Source organism: Geotrypetes seraphini, chromosome 6, assembly GCF_902459505.1.
Source record: "Geotrypetes seraphini chromosome 6, aGeoSer1.1, whole genome shotgun sequence".
Lineage (NCBI taxonomy): Eukaryota > Metazoa > Chordata > Amphibia > Gymnophiona > Dermophiidae > Geotrypetes > Geotrypetes seraphini.
Genome location: NC_047089.1, coordinates 210,993,415 through 211,018,069, shown reverse-complemented (window position 1 = coordinate 211,018,069; position 24,655 = coordinate 210,993,415). Strand labels below are relative to the sequence as shown.

The following is a 24,655-nucleotide window of genomic DNA, read 5'->3' as shown; positions in this document are numbered from 1 at the left end:
AGCAACTAAACTGATAAAGGGAATGGAAAATCTCCCATATACCGACAGATTGAAGCAGTTGGGACTTTTCTCCCTGGAAAAGCGGAGACTTAGAGGAGACATGATAGAAACCTTCAAGATCCTGAAGGGCATAGAAAAAGTAGACAGGGACAGATTTTTAAAATTGTGGGGCACCACAAGTACAAGGGGGCACTCGGAGAAATTGAAAGGGGACAGGTTTAGAACAAACGCTAGGAAGTTCTTTTTCACTCAGAGGGTGGTGGATACATGGAACGCGCTTCCAGAGGCTGTTGTAGACAAGAAAACATTAAATGGTTTCAAAGAAGGTTTGGATAGATTCCTAGAAGAAAAAGGGATTGAAGGGTATAGATAAGTATAGACCACTACTCAGGCAATGGGCCTGATGGACTGCCGCGGGAGCGGACCGCTGGACAGGATGGACCTATGGTCTGCCTCAGCGGAGGCAACTTCTTATGTTCAATAAGAAGCTGCTTTGACACACAGCTCCTGATTGATGTAGCCTGAATTTAGTATAGGAAGAGGCGGTCGGAAAATACCGCGAATTCGCAGGGGAACACTGTATATCCTTAGCAGCATGGAACACAGGAATATACAGGGTGCCCACAAAAACACTTTTTGATTTTAAATGGTTACAAAACCAAAATTTATTGAAAAATTATTTCACCTTTGAGGCTACAATTTCATAAACTCATAAAAGTTTCATATGGTATCTGTTGATTACATGCATTCAATGTGCACCCCACCTGTTACTCAGTGCCCCACCTGTTACTCGATGTGCGCCCCACCCGTTGCTCGATTATTGATGCGATAATAGAACTCGGACCAGACTCTCTGAAGTATATCCTGTGTGATCACGTTTATAGCTTCAGTGATGCTTTCATCCATAGTTGCAGGTAGTGGAGGTACATACACTCTTGCCTTTCACGTACCTCCAAATGAAAAAAAGTCACAAATAGTAATGTCTGGTGTTCTCGGGGGCCACTTGAGGAACACCTGGTCATTTTGTGGCATTGCATTGTCCGATTGTAACTTCTGCATCAATTGCAGCTTATAAGGGTGAAAGTGCAAGCGATTGTGTAAGATCTTGTTAACCGTGCTTTTTGGGACTTGTATTTGCCGTCATCTTATTTATAAACATAACATATTCCAATAAGTTTTGATTCTGCAACCATTTAAAATCAAGGAGTGTTTTTGTGGGCACCCTGTAGAACACAAAAGAGCGGAGCAAAGATGGCGCTGTAACAGTAATACCTTATGTACAACTACAATGCAAAACTCACATAGGACTGGTGTGCAATCCTTTTTGGAATGTAGCAAATTGGTAGGAGTCTGGTCAAGGGAACTATCAAATATTGTGGAAATCACAAACCTGCAGGTAAAGCAGACTTAATCGATTACTGATAGGGGATATGAGCAATATTTGTTCAGTCAAAAAACATTTGAGGCCAAGAAAACCACTTAAAACGTTGTGATCCTATAAAAGGACAGGTTTAAAATTCTGTATAAACAAAGACGAGCCAAGTCAGAGCTGGAAAAACTGATAACTCCCATATGGAAACCTAGACCAGAATGATTAGTATAGCACAGTTATGGTCCCAATGTAGAACAAAAAAAAATTCCTAAAGAACAAACACTACTTTCCACAAGGATGTTTTTTTATGATAAGGAAATTTGACTGTGAGCAGTCATTGAATGAGATATACGAGTATGCAAAGCAAGTGAGAAGGTGGCTGTTTGTATAGAGCAGCAAGGGATAAAAGGCAAAACCAAGCAGTGAAGGAAGGCAACATATGGGTTGATCTGCCTTAAGCTTTCTAGCTCTATGAGGGGCCGCTGAAAAGTTCTCAGCCCACTCAAAAAAAGCTGGGTCAGTCTCCATCGAGGGCAAGCTGGGTCAGTCTCCATCGAGGGCTATACACTTAGTCCAGTGATTTCTTACTTTTTCCTTCTGTCAGAAAAATATGGAACGAGAAAAGTGAAAAATCGCTAGACTAAGTATATAGCCCTCGATGGAGGCTGCCCCAGCTTTGTTGGTTGGGCTGAGAACTTTTCGTGGCCCCTCGTATATTCATTCAGACACAGAAAAATGAAGGCCGAAATAGACCACACGGCAGAGATCTCTAACCTCTTTCACATAAAGGATCACAGTATAAATGTGAGAAGGCTCTGAGGGCCACCAAAAGATTTCAAGCTTACCACTAATTTTGTAATCCATCTTGACTGGCTTGTTCAGACTGGGTTTTAAACATTAAAAATGAATACTAATATAGATTCTACAGTACTTCAAGGATGTTTTGGATTGTCAACAGTAGTAAATTTTATAAATGAAAACACCTGAAACACACTTAGGCCCCCTTTTACAAAGACGTGAAGGCGAGTGCCACACAGCAAATGCTCCGATGCCCATGCAATTCCTAGAGACGTTGGAGCATTTAACGCGCCAGGCTGCAATGCTGGGCTTTGTAAAATGGGGCCTTAAAGAGACTGGTCTGTAGTTACTACATCAAATGCTATGCAGGATTGAAGAGCATTTCAGACAACTGTTTGAGGGCCTCAATGAAGAACTTCGGGGAAACACGAACTGGAAACCACTGCCACACAGCTTATCTATTTCATCCATGCTGTCTACTCTCCCTTTCACTCCCTTAGAGATCCGATGTGCTTTCTTGAATTCAGATACAGTTTTCATCTCTATAACCTCTACTTGGAGGTCATTCCACGCATTTTAGACACCATTTCCCTTACTAATCTCTCATTTTGATTAGTGCAACTCACTCTTATCACAGCATCACACATACAGAATATGGCAGTTAAAATTATCTATAAAGCCAAAAATATGATCATGTTAACACCTCTCTTAAAAAGGCGCACACTAGCTGCCAGTAGCGCCCTGATCATAAGAATTGCTGCTGCTCGGTCAGACCAGTGGTCCATCGTGCCTAGCAGTCCACTCACGTGGCGGCCCTTAGTTCAAAGACCAATGCCCTGAGTCTAGCCTTACCTGCATACGTTCTGGTTCAGCAGGAACTTGTCTAACTTTGTCTTGAATCCTTGGAGGGTGTTTTCCTCTACAACAGCCTCTGGAAGAGCGTTTCAGTTTTTCACCACTCTCTGGGTGAAGAAAAACTTCCTTTCGTTTGTACGGAATCTATCCCCTTTCAACTTTAGCGAGTGCCCTCTCGTTCTCTCTACCTTGGAGAGGTTGAACAACCTGTCTATCTACTAAGTCTATTCCCTTCATTATCTTGAATGTTTCGATCAAGTCCCCTCTCAGTCTCCTCTTTTCAAGGGAGAAGAGGCCCAGTTTCTCTAATCTCTCACTGTATGGCAACTCCTCTAGTCCCTTAACTATTTTAGCTGCTCTTCTATGGACCCTCTCGAGTAGTACCATGTCCTTCTTCATGTATGGCGACAAGTGCTGCACGCAGTATTCCAGGTGGGGGTGTACCATGGCCCGGTACAGAAGCATGATAACCTTCTCTGATCCATTTGTGATCCCATTCTTAATCATTCCGAGCATTCTGTTCATCCTTTTTGCCGCTGCTGCACATTGCGCAGATAGCTTCATTGACTTGTTGACCAGTACTCCCAAGTCTCTTTCCTGGGGGGGGGGGGGGGGTCTCTCCAAGAACTGCACCGGACATCCTGTATTTGTGTATAAGATTTTTCTTACCGACATGCATCACCTTACACTTATCCACGTTAAACCTCATTTACCATGTCGCAGCCCATTTATCAAGCATGTTTATGTCACGTTGCAGGTCTTCGCAATCCTTCTGCGTCCTCACTACTCTGAATAACTTTGTATCATCTGCAAATTTAATCACCTCGCTCGCCGTACCAATTTCCAGGTCGTTTGTAAATATATTATTCCTCGCATTCAAGGTACAATCCGATCATTCTCCAGCATTCATTGACAGATTTTTGACACCATATACTACCTCAAGGATGCTTCGATCCACTCAACAATATCTTCTTGCAATTCCCTCCGTGCACCAAATAGTATACACCACCACCCATAAAACTACCTTTTCTGGTGCAGCTCCCACACTGTGGAATTCCTTCCCTTTCAACCTTAGGCAAGGAGTACTTTGCCTCTAAGTTCAAATCATGTCTTAAAACTTTCCTATTCAAAGGTGCTTTTGAATCCTAAAATACAGTGGTGCCTCACACAACGAACTTAATCCGTTCCAGGAGCAAGTTTGTTATGTGAAACGTTCGTTGTGTGAAACGCGTTTTCCCATAACAATACATGTTAAAAAAAATAATTCGTTCTGTAGCATAAAATATGCTAAGATGACATAAAAAAAGATAAGTTTTTGGTTATTATTTTTATTTAGATACATCTAAAAACATAATTGTTTTTTAAAACAACACACATTTTTTAAATTTAAAGACAGACTAAGTAGAGTCTAATTTTACAGTGAGAGGGCAGAGTCTCAGCGGCAAAAACTGGGACTTAACTGTTCATTTTTTTTTTTTTTCTACCGTGTTTCCCCGATGATAAGGCAGGGCCATCAAATAAGACAGCCCCCCCTTTTTAGAAAAAAATGTAAAATAAGGCACCCCCCCGCAAATAAGCCACCCACCGATACCTGCGCTTACCCGAATCGGGTGGTACGGTGGGTGACTCCGTGTGGTCCCTGGCACCCCCGACACGATCGGGGCAAGAGGGAGCTCAAGCCCTCTTGCCCCCCCCGACTCCCCGACACGATCGGGGCAAGAGGGAGCTCAAGCCCTCTTGCCCCCCCGACTCCCCGACACGATCGGGGCAAGAGGGAGCTCAAGCCCTCTTGCCCCCCCGACTCCCCGACACGATCGGGGCAAAAGGGAGCCCAAGCCCTCTTGCCCCCCCGACTCCCCGACACGATCGGGGCAAAAGGGAGCTCAAGCCCTCTTGCCCCCCCGACTCCCCGACACGATCGGGGCAAAAGGGAGCCCAAGCCCTCTTGCCCCGCCGACTCCCCGACACGATCGGGGCAAAAGGGAGCTCAAGCCCTCTTGCCCCCCCGACTCCCCGACACGATCGGGGCAAAAGGGAGCCCAAGCCCTCTTGCCCCGCCGACTCCCCGACACGATCGGGGCAAAAGGGAGCTCAAGCCCTCTTGCCCCGCCGACTCCCCGACACGATCGGGGCAAAAGGGAGCTCAAGCCCTCTTGCCCCCCCGACTCCCCGACACGATCGGGGCAAAAGGGAGCCCAAGCCCTCTTGCCCCGCCGATTCCCCAACTCCCCGACAATATCGGGCCAGGAGGGAGCCCAAGTCCTCCTGACCACGGCGACCCCCTAACCCCACCCTGCACTACATTACGGGCAGGAGGGATCCCAGGCCCTCCTGCCCTCGACGCAAACCCCCCCTCCCCCCAACGACCGCCCCCCCCAAGAACCTCCGACCGCCCCCCCAGCCGACCCGCGACCCCCCTGGCCGACCCCCACGACACCCCCAACCCCCTTCCCCGTACCTTTCTGTAGTTGGCCGGACAGACGGGAGCCAAACCCGCCTGTCCGGCAGGCAGCCAACGACGGAATGAGGCCGGATTGGCCCATCCGTCCCAAAGCTCCGCCTACTGGTGGGGCCTAAGGCGCCTGGGCCAATCAGAATAGGCCCGGGAGCCTTAGGTCCCTCCTGGGGGCAGGGCCTGAGGCACATGGTCGGGTTGGGCCCATGTGCCTCAGGCCCCGCCCCCAGGAGGGACCTAAGGCTCCCGGGCCTATTCTGATTGGCCCAGGCGCCTTAGGCCCCACCAGTAGGCGGAGCTTTGGGACGGATGGGCCAATCCGGCCTCATTCCGTCGTTGGCTGCCTGCCGGACAGGCGGGTTTGGCTCCCGTCTGTCCGGCCAACTACAGAAAGGTACGGGGAAGGGGGTTGGGGGTGTCGTGGGGGTCGGCCAGGGGGGTCGCGGGTTGGCTGGGGGGGCGGTCGGAGGTTATTGGGGGGGCGGTCGTTGGGGGGAGGGGGGGTTTGCGTCGAGGGCAGGAGGGCCTGGGATCCCTCCTGCCCGTAATGTAGTGCAGGGTGGGGTTAGGGGGTCGCCGTGGCCAGGAGGACTTGGGCTCCCTCCTGGCCCGATATTGTGTGGGGAGTTGGGGAATCGGCGGGGCAAGAGGGCTTGGGCTCCTTTTTGCCCCGATCGTGTCGGGGAGTCGGGGGGGGGGGGCAAGAGGGAACCAGGCGGAGAGAGGGCAGTTAAGCGCAGTGCCTGCGCGGAAGGATGCAGCTCGGGCGACTTCGTTGTGTGAAACGAAGTTCGTTGTACGGATCAAGACATAAAGTTCGTTGTGCGCAGCGTTCGCTGTGCGAGGCGTCCGTTATGCGAGGCACCACTGTACTACATCGGCCCTAGAATTAATCTCAACAGGCCTTTTCTCCTTTTTTTTACCTCTTTCTTCCCCTTCTCTTTTTCTCTAATTTTTCCCACCTTTCTGGCTTATTCCTTTCCCATATCCTTGTTTTTAATATGATGTATCCTTTTACTGTTTTCCCTTCTGTGTCTTGTGGTATCTTTTTATTGTTTTTTAGTATGTGTAAGTACACCCCCCCCCTAATATTTACCCATTCCATTTATATATTAAAAAAAAAAAAAAGATTTTTTTTTTCAATGTAAACCGCTTAGGATTTAATTAGGCAGTATAAAACATTTGCCACCATTTCCTTATAGTAGTATTTCCAAGTCTATTCCCTTTCATCTTCATCCTTTGCCCTCTCATTCCAGAGTTTCCTTTCATCTGAAAGAGGCTTGCCATGAAGGTATTTAAATACCAGGATCTGTATTTAACCTCCCCTCTCCTGCCTTTCTTTCATCGTATACATATTGAGACCTTTAAGTCTGTCCTCAAGAACTTCTTTACGACAAAGATCACTGACATTTTAGTACTTTCCCTCTGGACCAACTCCATTCTGTTTATATTTTTTTGAAGGTGTGGTCTCCAGAAGTGACAATACTCCCAATGAAGTCTCAAAGACTTACCATATTTTTCACTCCATAAGACGCACTTTTCCCACCCCGAAAAAGGGGGTGGAACAGCGAGTGCATCTTATGAAGCAAATACACCTTCCCCCCGGTACCTTTTTAAAGTTGCGGTGGTCCAGCGCACTCTCCTGCTGGACGGCTGGCTTTGGTAGTAGACTGGCGCGACACAGGAGTGCAACCTTTGTGCTTCCTGCCCGGTCCCGCGCCGCTCAGTGATTGGCTGATGTCAGTTCTGACTGAGCGGCATGGGACCAGGCAGGAAGCGCAAAGGTCGCACTCCTGCGTCATGCCACTCTGCTACCAATGACAGCCATCCAACAAGAGAGCATGCTGGACCGCCGCAATTTAAAAAGGTACCAGGGGGCTGCGGGCAGGTTGCTTTGGCTGTAGGCGACTGAGATGTGGACTGCGGGTGGGGCTCCTTCAGGCTTCCCAGCACCAGATGCACCCTCCTGTAGAGGAGGAAATTTTTTTCCTTAGTTTTTCCTTCTCTACAGGGGGTGCATCTTATGGACGGGTGTGTCTTATAAAACGAAAAATACGGTATATAAAAGTATCAGCTCCTTTTTCCTGCTGACTATTCCTCTCTATGCATCCAAGCATCCTCTTTTATTGTCACCTTTTGCATCAGATTCCGTGCTTTACCAAAAATGCCTCAAAACTCTGTACTGGATATCAATTCTGTACTGAAAAGTATAACTGTACTTGCTTCGTGTCAGTAATAACATTAAGTTAAAAAAAAAATGAATTTGGCAGAACTGATGTTTTCTGTAGATATGAATAAAATAGGAATCAGAGACTAGAGAGATTAAATCTAGATTCACAGCCTGTACGTCCTATACTCAGAGGGATAAAGTCCTTTCACTTAGAGATCAAATATTTGCACCTTGGACTATAAAAGGTATGATAAGGAACCACTATCTTTAAAACTACTAACAATGTTCTTAGATGCCTTAGTGCAATAGACAGAAGTAAAAAAATTAAATCATGCTACATTTTAAAAGAAGTTTCAAATCTAGCCCTGAACGGCGCTAAATGCTAAGAAGGCCTTAGGTGTAAAATGGGCTTCTTAGCATTTAGTGTGTACTAACGGAATTAGTGCATGCTAAGATTTAGTAAAAGGGCTCCAAAGTAAATTAAGCGCAATTAAAGTACCATGATTATACTACTACTAATCATTTCTATAGCGCTACTGTATGCAGGTACTTTCTCAGTCCCTGGTGGGCTCACAATCTTGAGTTTTTGTACCTGGAGGGTAATGGAGGGTTAGGTGACTTGCCCAGTATCAAAAGGAGCTGCTGTGGGATCTGAATCCAATTCCCCAGGATCACAGTCCACTGCACTAACCATTAGACTACACCTCCACGCCAACAACGTAATATAACATGCTTCTATACCGCCTAACCATGAGTTCAATGCGGTTTACAAAAAAGTTACATAATTAACAAGGAAAAGACCGAGAACAACTAGTCAACCAGATATTTAGAGAAAAGAAATTACTTTAAGTTGCTTTCTGAAATGTTCATAAGAATAAGATGATAGTAGCAGTGAGCGAAAGGCCTTATCGTAAGAAGCTGCTTGAAATGAAATCAGATGGTCATGATACTTCTTGCTTTTGCAACCTTTAACTGATGAAAAAACGAAGAGGGCATGTGATTTTCTAATATTCTTGCGAGATGCCATGAAAAATCTGTCAGTTAGGTACAGTGGAGCTTGGCCAAAAGGGGACTCTATATGCCTCCAGCACCACAAAAAGGAAAAGCAATCCATGCGATGGACCTGTTAGTTCAACGTACCCAATAGCCCCATGCTCTATCCCAGAACAAATCTTCACACTCCTTTTTCAGTTACTAATAAATTCTACTACGGTTATGGCAAGACATATTGACAAAGTTAATCATATGCCCACTTGCCCAAAAATTATAGCTACATATTACCAATCCCTCTCAAGATACTGCGGAAAGCGCAGGTTAACAGATCCTTGCAATCTGCCCAATTTCCCCATCTGCTCCAACACTGTAGACCCCACTCAACCTTTAATCTCATCCTCACGTCCACACTAAACCACTGTACTAATTTTGGCTTTCTTCAGTCCTTTACTGTGTTGACTTCCACCTGCACCGAGAATTTATGCCATATATCCAGAAGTATTTTGAGTTTAGATTTTAAATAAGATACCATACAGGAGGGTTTCCATACAGGATATTAAAGGATTAAGGAATAGGATGTTTTAGGTATAAGATCACTTACAGAACATAAGAACATAAGAACTGCCATCTCTGGATCAGACCTTCGGTCCATCAAGTCCGGCGATCCGCACACGCGGAGGCCCTGCCAGGTGTACACCTGGCGTAATTTATAGTCCACCATATCTTTATATGCCTCTCTTAAGGAGATATGCATCTAGTATAAGAACATGGTCATGGACCTGGGGGGGCCGCCGCGGGAGCGGACTGCTGGGCATGATGGACCCATGGTCTGACTCGGCAGAGGCCATGCTTATGTTCTTATTACGTTCTTGCCAGATAATTTTCTTTCCTTTAGTCACCGCAGATAAATCCAGAGACGAGTGGGTTAACTCCAGCTACCAGCAGGCAAAAATAGAGAACACCAAGCTGAGCTCTGTCATAGATAGGATGGTACGCTCACCGGCAATCCAGTATTTCCCATAACAAAGCAGCAGGATTAAAAAAAAAAAGAACAGCCAATAGACCAAGAACTCCCTCTCCTCACAGTACCAATCCAGGTAGCCTGCCAATCCAAGTTCTGCGGAAAAAGAACAGGCAGAAAACGTGCGGGACCCTGGATTCATCTGCTGTGACTAAAGGAAATAAAATCATCATCAGGTATGAACATAAATTTTTCACTCCTTGTCATCAGAAGCAAAGGAATACAGAAACGAGTGGGATGTAGCAAAGCAGTCTTCAGTAGGGCAGAATGGCACAGAGATAAATTTGACCCCACCCCCGCAGGATCTCTCTCCATCCCTGTCCCTGCCCCTGCCCCATCCAATCGAGGCTTGTGCAGATTAGGACAGAGCTTGCAGGAATGGGGTAGGGACAAGGACAGAACTCGCAGGGATGGGACAGGGATGGAGATAAATCCTGCGTGAACGGAGACAAATCTGCCCCCGTGTCATTCTCTATGGAGAAGGGACAGAAAAGAGGCATTGGAAGGCAACCGTATGACCACGGTACGGAGTGGCATGAAGCAATGCCTGCAACCAGGACCAGTAGAGAATAGAAAGTATGTAAATACACACTTCTCTATGCAGCAATGGCCAAAGCCATTCAGCCCACAACAGAGAGCGGCTGCAACACAAATCGTCATGGAGTAGAAAAACTCAGAGCTGGAGTATACACACTCCTCCATGCAGCAAGAGCCCACAGCAGGGATCAGCTGCAGCACACACAAGAAGGAGGAGGTGGTGATGGCGAAAGCATGAGCACATACACACCTCCATGCAACAACTGCCAGGGCCATCTTAGCACACAGTTGGAAGGCTGGCTCACCTAGGTTTATCAGTCCTCTCTCTTTTTTATTTTTTGGATTGTGAGGAGGCCCGGGGGTGGGTAGGGACCTGGCACTACCAAGTGTATCCCAGAGATGTAAAACCCCCTGCTCCACTGAATTAGATAACTAAAACAGGAGCAATGCCAAAGAAACTAGGCGCTTGAAAAGACCATCCATCTGCCTGCTGGAGATAGAGAATACTAGATTGTCAGTGAGCAATCCATTTGCTTTTGTTGCAGCAAAAGGTAATTTTTTATTTGCTGATGCCTGACATTGCAGTCTTGTGAACGCGGTTGCAGACCTGAAGCACTTGGCTCAAAAAAAGGCAACCACAGCCTTAACCCACTCATTTCTGGATTCATCTGCTACTGATAAGGAACAGTCAAATATAGAAATTGGGGACAAGTTACACACAATGTAACAAGAGTGAAAAGGTGCATATATTAGATAGAGTGATTTTTTCTATCTAACTGATAAGGAACAGGCAAATTTACAATCTAAGGCTGTATCTGAGACGATGGAGAGTGAAGCAACTTACCCAAGATCATGACCAGAGTCAATGGTAGAAGTAGGATTTGAATCTTGGATTCCCTGGTTAGAACAAACAGCTGAAAACAAGGCTATGTTTGTCTACTCCTTAGACCCCTTTTTAGTCACATACTATAACTATAACCTCTGATGCTCAAGCTTCTTTTCTACTGCACGTGGCCTGTGGCTTATCTGTATTTATCCTGAAAGGCCTAGGATAAATACAGAGGATCCCTGTCTAGGCAAGAAGATAAAATCCAAGAAAAAACAAACATCATAGGGATGTAACCTACAAGGAGCAGCAGGTACAATCTTAAAGGCACAGAAGAGGTGACTTGCATGTTCTGCTCAGAGGGGCAGGTATAACTCTAGCCACCTTGCTGGCTTTTATCTGTCTTCTGTTATTTACAGCTTTAAGGTATTTGAAAGGTCTCCACCAGATCCATCTCGTCCATCCTCCAGTCTCCATCTCCCTAAGATATGCATATTTAGGTATTTAAGTCGCTTCTGATATGTCTGCATTGTGAGACAGAGGGGTGTGCATTTGCGAGTACAAAGTTTAACTGGGTATCTAAAAATAGTAGTTTGTGCAAGTCACCTGTACACATTTAATATCTATAAATTAACATATCTACAATTAATTTCCAGGCATAATAAAAGCATTAGCACTCACAAATGAAAGCATAAAGAAAAACGAGGTAAAAAAACAAAGGGAAAAAAAAAAAAATCAGAGAGAAATTGGGAAAATTTGATTTAAAATGAGCACAAGCCAAACTTTTTGGCCCTGCACATTCCTAGAAAAAATACAGACTACAGCTAATTCATGCCACTCCTTTAGTTTCTTGAACTTCTCACACGTTCCTAAAATTTTTAAAAGTTGTGGACAAAAAAAAAAAAAGAGTGTATATATGCAACATAACTTCTAAATAATTAACCAAATTATTTCAGAAGAACATAAGAATTATCTTATTGGGACAGACCGAATGCTCATCACGATCAGTATCCTGCTTCCAACAGTGGCCAACACAGGTCCCTAGCTTGATCCCAAGTAGTAACACAGATTTTATGCCACTTATTCTAGGAATAAGCAGTGGATTTCCCCAAGCCATCTCAATAATGGCCTATGAACCTCTCTTTTAGGATTATCCAAATTTTTTTTAAACCCCGCTAAGGTAACTGATTTCACCACGTTCTCCAAAAATTAATTCCAGAGTTTTAATCACAAGTTGTGTGAAGAAATATTTTCTCCAGTTTGTTTTAAATCTACTACTTAGTAGTTTCATCGCATGTCCCCTAATTCCAGTATTTTCTGGAAAGAGTGAACAAGCGATTCACATCTACCCTGAGAGTCATGGTTAAAAAACGGCTCAGGAAAAAGACAGCTGAAATCAAAACGGTTGATCAAGCATGGTCCCTACTAAAAAATACCGTCACCGAAGCGCAGAATCTCTACATTCCGCGGATATCCAAAGGAAGGAAAAATAAGTACAAAGGAGAACCAGCTTGGTTAACTAAAGGGGTGAAGGATGCAGTAAGGGCAAGAGGAACTCGTTCAAAAAATGGAAACGCGAACAAACAACGGAGGCCTGGAACAGTCACAAGGTCGACAAAAAGAATTGTCACAAGGCGGTAAGAGACGCCAAACAGGTTTATGAGAAAAAGTTAGCACAAGAAGCCAAAAACTTCAAACCCTTCTTTAGATACATAAAAGGGAAAAAACCAGCTAAGGAGGCAGTGGGCCCTCTAGATGACCAAGGAAGAAAAGGGTGCATTAAGGAAGATAAACAGATTGCTGATAGGCTAAATTCATTCTTCGCGTCTGTCTTTACCAAGGAGGACACTACATTACTGCCCGAAGCAGAGAAAGTATTTAAGGGAGAAGATGAAGATAGCCTCACCACAGTGAATGTGGACTTGGACATGATATACAATCAGATCGACAAACTAAAAAGTGACAAATCCCCTGGACCGGATGGAATTCACCCAAGAGTCCTAAAAGAACTTAAGGTAGAAATAGGAGAGTTATTACAATCCCTTGCAAATTTGACAATCAGAACAGGTCAAATACCAGACGACTGGAAGATAGCAAATGTCATCCCAATCTTCAAAAAAGGATCGAGAGGTGAACCAGGCAACTATAGACCTGTGAGTCTTACGTCGATTCCTGGGAAGATGGTAGAAGCAATAATCAAGGATAGTATAGTGCAACATTTGGATAATCATGATCTGATGAGAACCAGTCAACACGGCTTCAGAAAGGGAAAGTCATGTCTGACAAACTTGCTACAATTTTTTGAGAAGGTGAACAAACACATCGATAGAGGAGACCCGGTGGACATAATATATTTGGACTTTCAGAAAGCATTTGACAAGGTCCCACACGCGAGGCTTATGAGAAAACTAGAATGCCATGGAATAAAGGGGGACATCCTAAGATGGATAGGTAGATGGCTGGAGAACAGATTGCAGAGGGTAAGCATAAATGGGAAGTTCTCGGACTGGGAAAAAGTGACAAGCGGTGTGCCCCAGGGCTCGGTTCTTGGGCCCATTTTGTTCAATATCTTCATAAATGACCTGGAAGAGAAAACAACGAGTAATATAATCAAGTTTGCAGATGACCACGAAACTATGCCGGACAGTAGGGTCACTAATGGACATTGAAGAACTCCAAAGAGATTTGAACCAGCTAGGGAAATGGGTGGAAAAGTGGCAGATGAAGTTTAATGTAGAGAAATGCAAAGTGATGCACCTGGGAAGGAAAAACAAGGAACATGAATATAAAATGTTAGGTGTAACATTGGGCAAGAGTGAACAAGAAAGGGATCTGGGGATACTGATTGACAGGACCCTGAAGCCATCGGCGCAGTGCGCATCGGCGGCAAAGAAGGCAAACAGGATGTTGGGCATGATAAAGAAGGGAATCACGAGTAGATCAGCGGACGTCATAATGCCGCTTTACAGAGCAATGGTCAGACCACACCTGGAGTACTGTGTCCAGCACTGGTCTCCCTACCTAAAGAAGGATGTGACCCTGCTGGAGAGGGTGCAGAGGCGAGCTACGAAGCTAGTATTAGGTATGGAAAATTTGAGCTACAAAGATCGCCTCAGGAAACTGGGCTTATTTACTCTTGAGAAGAGAAGACTGCGAGGGGATATGATAGAGACTTATTAGATAATAAAAGGATTCGACAAAATAGAGCAAGAAGCATTGTTATTCACATTGTCAAATGTGAATCAGACAAGAGGTCATGGATTGAAGTTGAGAGGCGACAGGTTCAGGACAAATACCAGGAAGTTCTGTTTCACGCAGCGAGTGGTGGACGCTTGGAATGCTCTCCCGGAGGAGGTTGTGACGGAGACCATCATTCTGGGTTTCAAGGGCAAGTTGGATGCACACCTTCTTGCAAATCACATCGATGGATACGGGTAAACAGGTTTCATCGGGGAACACCTGGCTTGGCCTCCGCGTGTGCGGGTCACCGGATTGGATGGACCAAAAGGTCTGATTCGGTGAAGGTGTTTCTTATGTTCTTATGTTTTACTCCACTCATTATGTTATAGACCTCTATCATATCACACCTGAGCTGGCTCTTCTCCAAGCTGAATTGTCCTAGCTGCTTTAGCCTTTCCTCATAGGGAAGTCATCCCATCCCTTTTATCATTTTTGTCTCCCTTCTCTGTACCTTTTCTAATTCCGTTATATCTTTTTTGAGATATGGTGACCATAACCGCCCACAGTATTTGAGGTACGGCCGTACCATAGAGCAATAACAAGGGCATTATAACACTTCCATCTTTGTTTTCCATTCCTTTCCTGATAATTTCTAACATTCTATTTGCTTTCTTAGCAGCCGCTACACATTGAGGGTTTCAACATATCCTCAACAATGACATCCAGATCCTTTTCCTGGGCAGTGACTCTTAACACAGAACCCAGCATCACACAGCTATAGTTCAGGTTCCTCTTTCCCACATGCATCACTTTGCACTTGCTCACATTAAACGTGATCTGCCATTTTGACTCCCAGTCTCACAAGGTCTTCTTGCAATTTTTTCACAATCCTCTTGCAATTTAACAACTTTAAACAACCTTGTGTCATCAGCAAATTTAATTATCTCACTAGTTATGGCTATCTCTAGATCAGCGTTCTCAGCACAGACCCTTGGGGTATCCCACCATTTACTCTTCTCCATCGAGAATACTGACCATTTATGTTTAAACATTTTTTATTGAGGACATGTACAAATCCACATGAACAGCACACCAAAGCAACCGGTGTCAATAAAAATGGCTTTACAAACAAAGCCCCTCCCCTGACCCCATTCCATATCTGCGCAACCCAGCAGGACGGAGTAACAACAACTAGTGAGCAAAATAGTGCAACAAGGAAATACCTACAAACCCCCCGTCTGCCACAATTTAAACCCACTCTCTGTTTTCTGTCTTTCAACCAGTTCTCAATTCATGAAAGGACATTACTTCCTATCCCAGTCTGTGTCTCAGTGCACATGTGCTGTGCTCCATTCCTTCTGTATCCATTAATGCAGTGAATTCAGCAGAAGACCAAAGTTGGCTACAATCTACCCCTTCCACCACATCTCCAGGTCCTTAGGAAACCTTAAAGTGTGAAACATTTTATACCAGTTCTCTTCATTGCAAGGCCAGGGCCAGTGATGATCCCCGTCAAAACATAAGTGTGGCCCCTTCTTTCTCATCTACATCAGCTGTTCTGTTTTTGACCTCTGCCATTCAGCTCCCTAAGTTTGAACTACATGCTGCCCAAACTCCTTCACTATTCTCACAAGACCAAGAGCAGTATGGGAGTTCTAGAATCACATGACTCAGCAAATTTCAGCTGTTCAACGCCCAAAGGGAAACCCTCCTCCAAAAAACTTCCAAACTGTTCCAGAGATGGAACTGCTAACAAATCTATGGACGCAAATAGAGGAGGATTACAAAAATTTTATGGGGAAAGCTACCCTATAGGGGTTGGAAGCAGAGACAGGATGGCAAGGGCTGACTGGCAGGGATTGGATGTCGATGACGGCAAGGACTAGCTGGGATGGAGATGGACTGTATTGGAAAAGTAGCTGGATAACAATAGAGAAGGTATATGTGGAAATGAACTTAGGAAGAGAGAAAATGTGTGTCTGCAGTAGGGGTGAAACTATTTTAGTTACACAAATTACTCCAAATGCACCTGATCAGCCAGGCTGACTGTATCAGAAGGGGGATCCCTCAGGACAGTAGTATCATCGTAGAAGAGTCCCCATCACCACCTGTGTGCCATTTGCTTTGTCCAAGAGGATCTTGGCTTTCACCAGGGCTACATTTCTGCTTACAATGGCTCCTAAGCTATAATATTTACTACACATAGTAGAATATAAACAAAGATTTATAGGCCAAAAAAGGCCCAATAATGTGGGTCTTGGTTTATATTCAAGTTAGAGAATGACATGGGGAAAAAATGTGTCGCTGTCCCCACAAACTCGGTCCCCATCCCCGCCTTGTCCCTGCAAACCCTCTGATTTTATATGGAACTTATTTATTAAAGTATGAAAAGAAACAATATTCTGTACAATTGTCATTTTTTAAACACAAATAATACAGAGCAAGGATCAACAAAACCCCTGTCTCTCCTCCCCTTCACAAATATCCCCTCTATTACCGAGAATACTGAATAAGCAAAATTACTACAGAATGCTAACAGAATACCACAGTTACACATGACAGGAATAGTGTTAGGGAAATGCAACTAGAGCAACTGCCCCATAGTCAGAGAGAGCTCTAAGCTAGCTGGAAGCTAAAGAAGCACAGCCTGGGCTTTGCGAACCCCAGTTGTGTCTTACACCAGCTCTAGCAGGATACATATTTTAAGTCTGATATATTGTAATCACAAAATAGAAAATACTTTTTTTTTCTACCTTTTGTTGTTTCTTCATTTTATTCTTCAAATCATGTTGGTCTCATAGAAACAGAAACATGGCAGATAAAGGCCAAATGGCCCATCTAGTCTGCCCATCCACAATAACCATTATCTCTTTCTCTCTCTGAGAGATCTCACGGGCCTGTTTTCTTTTGTTTTCTCTTAACTAACTTGCCAGTGTCTCCTGACCATTTGACATTTCTTCTGTCTGTGTATGTATTGTTCCACATGTTCAGCATCTCCCTTCTCTATTTCTTCTATATGTCCTTTTCTAGTATTTACCTTGTGCCCATCTCGCCGTCTTCGTCATCTCACCATTCTATGATCTCCTCCTCCTATGTACAGTATCACTCCTCTATATCCCTATGCCCCTCTGTCCAGCATCTTCCTTCTGCGTTATTATTCTCCCCCATGTCTAGCCATCTTCTCTCTATGTTCATATACCCTTCCATGTCTAGAATTATCCCCGTGTCCATATACTACCCCCATGTAAAATTTCCCCTTTCGTCCCTGTTGCCATCCATGCTCACTAACTCCTTCCCCTCTTTTTGTATATCTCCTTGTGTCCAGCTTCTCCCCTCTTTTACACCAATATGTCTCATACACTCTCTCTTTCCTCCCGCCCTCCAATATGTTCAATATTTCACTCTCTTCCTTCATCCCCTTGGTTCAGCTTCTCTCTTTCCCTTCCCTTTCTTCCTCCCAGCAGGTCCTGCACCTCTCTCCCTTCCCTCTAGCCCCCTTCCCATGGGTCCAACACCTCTAATACTCCCTTCAATGCACAGGTGTGGGTCTGGCACCTCTCCCCTCCAGCTCCACTCCATCTACCACATGGGCCCAACACCTCTTTCCCTTCCCCCAATCCCCAGACCAGATCCAGCAACCGTCTCCCTTACCTTCAGCTCCAGCTGCCCAACTAAGCTCCTCCCTCCTCTGTGGGTGCAGCAGCAGCCCTCCCCCTTGCGAGTCCAGCAGCTCCCCTCCCTCCCTATCGCAGGTCCAACAGCCCCCCTTCGTTGTTCCTGATCACAGATCAAAACCAGAAAAAAAAAAACCTGCAACTTCCCTGGGTCAACCCCTTTGCGCCTCTGGAGGCGGGCCTACCAGCCTCTTAGAAGATTCGTGGATGAAGAGGCAGGCAACATTGCATGCAGAGGTGCTCCAGGATCTTGTTCCAGCTAAGTCCCTTCTTCCAATGTAACTTCCGGTCGCTGATTGGGAGCAATGGAGGGTGCGAGGGAGGGGGGCTGTTGGACCTGCAATCACGAAGGGGGGCTGCAGATGGAACTGCAACAATGAGGGGGGGGCTGCAGACAGACTCACAATCACTAAGTGGGGGGATTGGACGGGAGAGGTGGGAAAGGAAGCATCCCCACAGTGAAGGATCTGCTGTGTCAAAGCCATTTATCACTCCGTGAGGTGGTGAAAAGCCTTGTTCCCATACCCGTGGCGAAGAGCCGATTTGTTTCCCAGTTCCTGTGGGTTAGCAGCGGCTAGCAGAGGGAAACAGTCCCCATATCATTCTCTAATTCAAATCTTCTGGTCTAAGCCCTCATCCCACCTGGACCAGTTGCCTGCCTTAAGCCCTGGTAGTCCAGCGGTGAGTAAGCGATCCTGCCCACATCCTGTTCCAGCTGACTCTAAACCACCTTCCCTCCTGGACCCCTCTATGCCTTATCTTTAAAGCCTTTGTGGTCTAGCGATAAAGTGGGGTAGGAGTAATCTTCCAATGCTCCTGCCCCGTGCAGAGCCGCAATCAAAAATGGCTGCAGTGAGTTCCCACGACAGTCTCACAAGACCATATACAAGTCAAGCTTATGTATATTTAAATCTGGTTCTGACTCTCACAATGAAATTCTTCCTCCCACCACAACAATGCACCCACTAGCATCAACATTTAAAAAAGGACATAAATCAGCTTTTAAACTAGAAACTGGGGGAAGGCAGACAGTTGCTCTAAAGAGCATGGTTCGGAACAAGGTTTCTTTAAAGGATATCATCATATAAGGGAAGACGGAGCATCCCAATAGCGAGATTGCAATGCGGGCCGCAGGTTTCTTTAAATACAGAGCAGGCTGATTTTAAAGATTGCAAATTATCCATGTCAACTACTGAATAAATTGTAAATATATATGATAAACATTGTTTGAAATGTCTGTATGCAAATGCCAGAAGCCTAAGAAACACGATAGGAGAATTTTAATATATTGCGCTAAATGAAAAGATAGATATAATAGGCATCTCTGAGACTTGGCGGAAGGAAGATAATCAATGGGTCACTGTCATATCACGGTATCGCAGTGATAACGTGGATCGAACTGGTGGAGACATAGGGCTCCTTTTACTAAGGTGATCTAAGCGTTTTAGCACGCGCTAACAATGTGCTAAACGCTAACGCATGCATGTTAGTCTATGGACGTGTTAGCATTAAGCGCGCATGTGGATTTAGCACACGCTAAACGCGTACTAAAACACATAGCGCACCTTAGTAAAACAGGAGGATGGTGTTATATGTTAAGGAGGGCCTTAAACTGAATGGACTGAAAATTCTACAGGAGCAGAAACACACCTTGGAATCCCTAGGGGTATAAATTCCATGTGTAAAGCGGAAAAAGATAGTGATAGGAGTGTACTACCGTCTGCCCAACCAGGATGAACGGACATATGCTGAAATGTTATTACAAATTAAGGGGGCTAACAAACTGGGTAACACAATAACAATGGGTGATTTCTACTACCCCGACACCGACTGGGTATATGTAAACTCAGGGCATGCTAGGAAGATATAATCCCTTGATGAAACCAAGGACTGCTTTATGGAGCAACTTCTTCAGGATCCAAAGAGGGGCGAAGCAATTCTAGACCTAGTTCTTTGTGAAGCGCATGTATTGGTGCAGGAGGTAATGGTGCTGGGGCCGCTTAATGACAGTGATCATAACATGATCAATTTGATATAAATCCCTAAAATAAGTTCACCCAGGAAATCCAATACAACACCATTTACCATATATACCTGAATATAAACCGATCCAAGGTAACCTTTTTTTCCTCCTAAAAAGGGAGGAAAGGTTAACTCGAATATAAACCAAGGGTTTATATTCAAGCGCCCTGCCAGGCTCTGCTCCCAGCCCCACTCCCTCCTTCCTTCCCCCTGCCAGCTCTGCACCCTGTCCCTTTGCAGACCCGCCATAAGCTCTGGTGGTCCAGCAATGAGTCAGGACAGGAGGGATCCCTCCCACCTCCTATCCCGGCCAATTCTGAAACATCACTCCCTCCCACCTCCCACCTCCTAGACCTCTTGAAAACCTACCTTGAAAGCTCTGGTGGTTCAGTGGTGAACCAGGGCAGGAGTGATCTTCCTGCGCTCCTGCTCCACACAGAGTTGCTATCGAAAATGGCTGCCCCAAGTTCTCAAGACAACTTTGCGAGTTTCTGTGGTCTCACAAGGTTGCCACGAGAATTCACAACAGCCATTTTAGATGGCGGCTCTGCATGGGGCAGGAGCATAGGAAGATTGCTCCTCTCCCGGTTCACCGCTGGACCACCAAGGAGTGGAGAAGAGATGGCTCAGGGGTGATATAATAGAGGTCTATAAAATACTGAATGGAATGGAAAGGGTAGATGTGAATTGCTTTGTTTACTCGTTACAAAAATACTAGAACTAGGGGGCATGTGATGAACCTACTGAGTAGTAGATTTAAAACAAACTGGAGAAAATATTTCTTCACGCAACTTGTAATTAAAACTCTGGAATTCGTTGCCGCAGAATGTGGTGAAATCAGTTAGCTTAGCGGGGTTTTAAAAGGGTTTAATTTCATAAAAGAGAAGTCCACATGTCATTATTGAGATGGCGTAGGGAAAGCCACTGATTATTCTTAGGATACGCAGCATAAAATCTGTTTTACTACTTGAGATCTAGCTAAGTACTTGGGACCTGGTTGGCCACTGTTGAAAACAGGATATTGGGCTTGATGAACCTTCGGTCTGTCCCAGTATGGCAATTCTTATGTTCTTATTTCTTTAGATTGCTTGCAACCTCTTAGAAAAGGGACTTTGTGCAGATTGAAAGAATGCCCGACAGTCATCAAGTCAAATTCTGTATCTGTTTAAAAGCTCTCTCAATCAACAACCTAAAGGAATGCAGGGAACCCATTCCTATTTCCCGTCTCTGCATCACTTGTTAGTTACACAGGAGAAGAGGGGAGGAGCACAAGAATTCCTTCCTGCCCCCAAATATCCTTTAAAATGACTGAATCACAACTACCCCCCTCCCCCCCCCCCCCCCACACACATACAAATTAAAGTATAAATGCATCCTCAGTCACCCATCCCTTTCTTGTCTAAAACCAAAGCCATTAACTTTTGAAGTGATTTAATGATGTAGCCAACACAGTCTCCACTGGTAAAATCCCATCATTTCCCCAAATAAAGAATCATTCTTTTAAAAAGTGATGAAATACATTATCTCTTAAAAAGGGATGCCCTAGCTTTTCACACACATCCCCCCTCCCCCCATCTTTCCACTGCCCCTTTGGCTCTTCTGTGACAGCTGGAAAAGAAAGAGATCCACTGGCATTTGAACTGTATGCTTTTATTTTATTTTTTTTATGGGGTACAGTATAAACATACATCAAAATTCTATGCATGCCTGCTTCCATTTCAGTGCTGGGAAATAAAAAAATCCAGGCCCCTCTACTGCAAACAAAATACTGTATTGGTTTGATATTTTGGTCACTTTAGCAAGTTGAGCTATCAAAACAGCACAAATCCATGAACAACAGTAGAACTGATAAGATATATTTCGTTTTCATTAAGAACACCCCCCCCCCTTACATAAGAAAATGAATGAAAGCAAACCCACTTTTCACTCCACCTGGCCCATTCCTGCACTGCGCCAGCATTTCAACAGAATGTCTGTAAATAAGTACATGCAGACACATACTGTACATACACTGATCAATGCAGCAGCACACTTCCCCCTCCTTCCCCGCCTACTGGTTTATGGAAAAGCATAAATATTGATTTTACTGCACCTCCAGCGATCATCATTTTTTTTTTTTTTTTTGGGGGGGAAGAGTAAGAAATTGCTCTTTTCCCGTACATATAACTCCAAGGATAATACCTACACAAACGGGTTATCGTCCCCTGTCAGACTGGGCCTGTAATCCAAAGCCAGCCTCTGGCTTTCTCGCCCCCTCCCCTTTACAAAAGGATATTTATTATCTCTTTTGCACTAGAACTGTGTATTCTCACCTCCACCACGAAGTATAACCCCACTCAGGATTATTAGTTTCTGATATATACAACATCAAAACTATAGTAAATATTCGCGTTATTTACCGACTCCAGTTCATACAGGACCAATTCTATACGTTCATATAAACAATGCATTACCATATGACTATGCATGAATGTAGTTTCACATATCAATTACCCCCCCCCAAACAGGAAATATACCCCCACTGGTTTGCCCTCACGCTGATCACCGATACTGTGTGCTATTTATTAAACGCTTTCGGAAAAAGATGACTGCAGACAGACAGAAATCTGTGATTTACCCAGGCTGCCCCTCACCCCCCCCCCTCGCTTTTTCATCGCACACACCTACAAGAATACAATTTTATTTAGTCACCGATGCAGGAGGCTCAGCCTCCAGCAGTAAAATGGAAACAAGTTCACAGTTCCTTGTGGGCAGGAATCACCGTATCAATCAACGCTGCACAGAGCTGGCTATATGCATTGCATATAACCCATGGGGGGGGGGGGGGGGGGAGGAGGGGAAGAATCGGACTTCAGATTCTATATCTTATTTTCCTTACCTTCTCTGGCTTTCAGTAGCACAGTGTTTGCTACAATGTTCTCCAGCTCCATATCGATCCAGGTTTGCACGCGTAGAAAAAAACAAAAACGAGCTCGATTTATTTCCGTTTACACTCCGATTGTGCAAGGTGGTTAAGAAAGGGGGGGAAGAAAAAAATCCAAAACCGAAGTCTTCGCCTAGCGGGATCCTGAATAACAAAGATCACACAGGGCAAGTCTCCCCCTTCCCAAAGGGACACAATACTGCTCCTGTACGACGATTAGACCCTGGGCGCTGCAATCACGTTGAACAACCCACAAAGCAGAACAGGTTGTCTCTGGATCGGAGAGAAATCAACCTCCATCGCCCAAGGAGGGGGGGGGGGGGAGTCCGAGTCCCAATGCCGATCAAGCCGTGAACTAAGGAGCAGGATCCAGAGAATCCACGAGCAGATCTAACAGGAGTACAAAGTAATTCCTCCCCCCATCCCCCCACGCAAGCCGAAGATCACCTCTTAACCGCCCCAGCTGCGGCAGGAAATAACACAATCGGATCTACTGTAGCAATCTGAAACTGAGCTGGACTACACAGCGTTCCGACGAGGCGGGGCCCCAGAGCCGTCACGTCCAATCGGCAGGGCCAGATCGGAACCTCTGCGCTACGCTTTCCACGGGGCGGAGTCCAACGCTGCGGGAGCGTCACCTTATATAAGCGGGCGGTGCTGTAAGGCAAAACCCCACCTTTCGCTTCCGACGGGCGGCTGGGAAGGAGCATAGACCTAAAAAAATATATATCTATATATCGCTAAGACAGCGCCCAATATCATCAGTACATGTGAACTGCTCTAGAATAAAATAGGATGGTTGATGGGGCTTTGTCCTATTCCATCTTGAGTAAAACGTGTTAGTCCACTGTAAAAATATATAGAAATAAAACAAAGGGGAAATAAGGGTAATACCTTTCACATTTATGTATATATTTTATTCTCGACATTTTCTTGTTTCTTATCTGATGAAGAAGGGGTACTTTCGAAATATCATCAAAATTGTAGTGTTAATCCATTTTTATTTTTTTTTTAAAGGTATTCTCTTTATTTTATTCCTATTCAAGGCAGGATTAATCTTTTGGTGAGTTCTAGACAAACAACTCCAGTCATGGTACATGGGATTGTTGTGCCACTGGGGCCTGTGAGCATCTGAAGCTGAAGGCTATGCTGTTGGTAGTTTCACGACCAGCAGAGCTCCCCAAGGTGGACAGGGTTTCAGCAGATGTGTGGTGCAGTGGTTGGAGCTACAGCCTTAGCACCCTTAGGTTGTGGGTTCAAATCCCACACTGCTCCTTGTGACCTTGAGCAAAGTCACTTAATCCCCATTGCCCCAGGTACATTAGATAGAGTGGGAGCCCGCCAGGACAGTTAAGGAAAAATGCTTGAGTACCTGAATAATCTGTAATCCACAGCGAATTGTAGGATATGTGGAATATAAATTATTTGAAAAAAGAAAACATGCATTTTTTTTAGCTCCTTCCTAAATTGAAGATAGGAGGAGGTCTAACAAGCAGATCGGAAGGCAGTTCCAAATTTTGGGGCCTTGAAACTCAAAGGACTGCTATAATGGGTGAAGTTGGGCAGAGGTTTTAGTTTGGTCCGCACGAAGGGCCACAACCGATAGGCATTGTTGGAGGCAGAGGATCACGTTTGATGTGACAATATTTAATTTATACTGCACAGAAGAAAGGCCCGGCAATCTAAGAACATAAGAATTGCTGCTAATGGGTCAGACCAGTGGTCCATCGTGCCCAGCAGTCCACTCCCGCTATGGCCCCTAGGTCAAATACCAGTGCCCTAATTGAGTCTAGTCTTACCTGCTTACGTTCTGGTTTAGCAGGAACTTG

General features: G+C 45.0%; 1 protein-coding gene across 1 annotated transcript in view; it reads right to left on the bottom strand.

The window, feature by feature from the left end:
* LOC117362604 (G protein-coupled receptor kinase 5-like) overlaps positions 1–23,429 on the bottom strand; it is a 232,139-nt gene extending 208,710 nt beyond the window's left edge. Inside the window, exon 1 of the mRNA XM_033949220.1 lies at positions 22,782–23,429. Within this exon, the coding sequence (XP_033805111.1) occupies positions 22,782–22,833 (52 nt within the window). The 5' untranslated portion in view covers positions 22,834–23,429. The remainder of the gene's footprint in view (positions 1–22,781) is intronic.
* Positions 23,430–24,655: the final 1,226 nt, after the last annotated feature.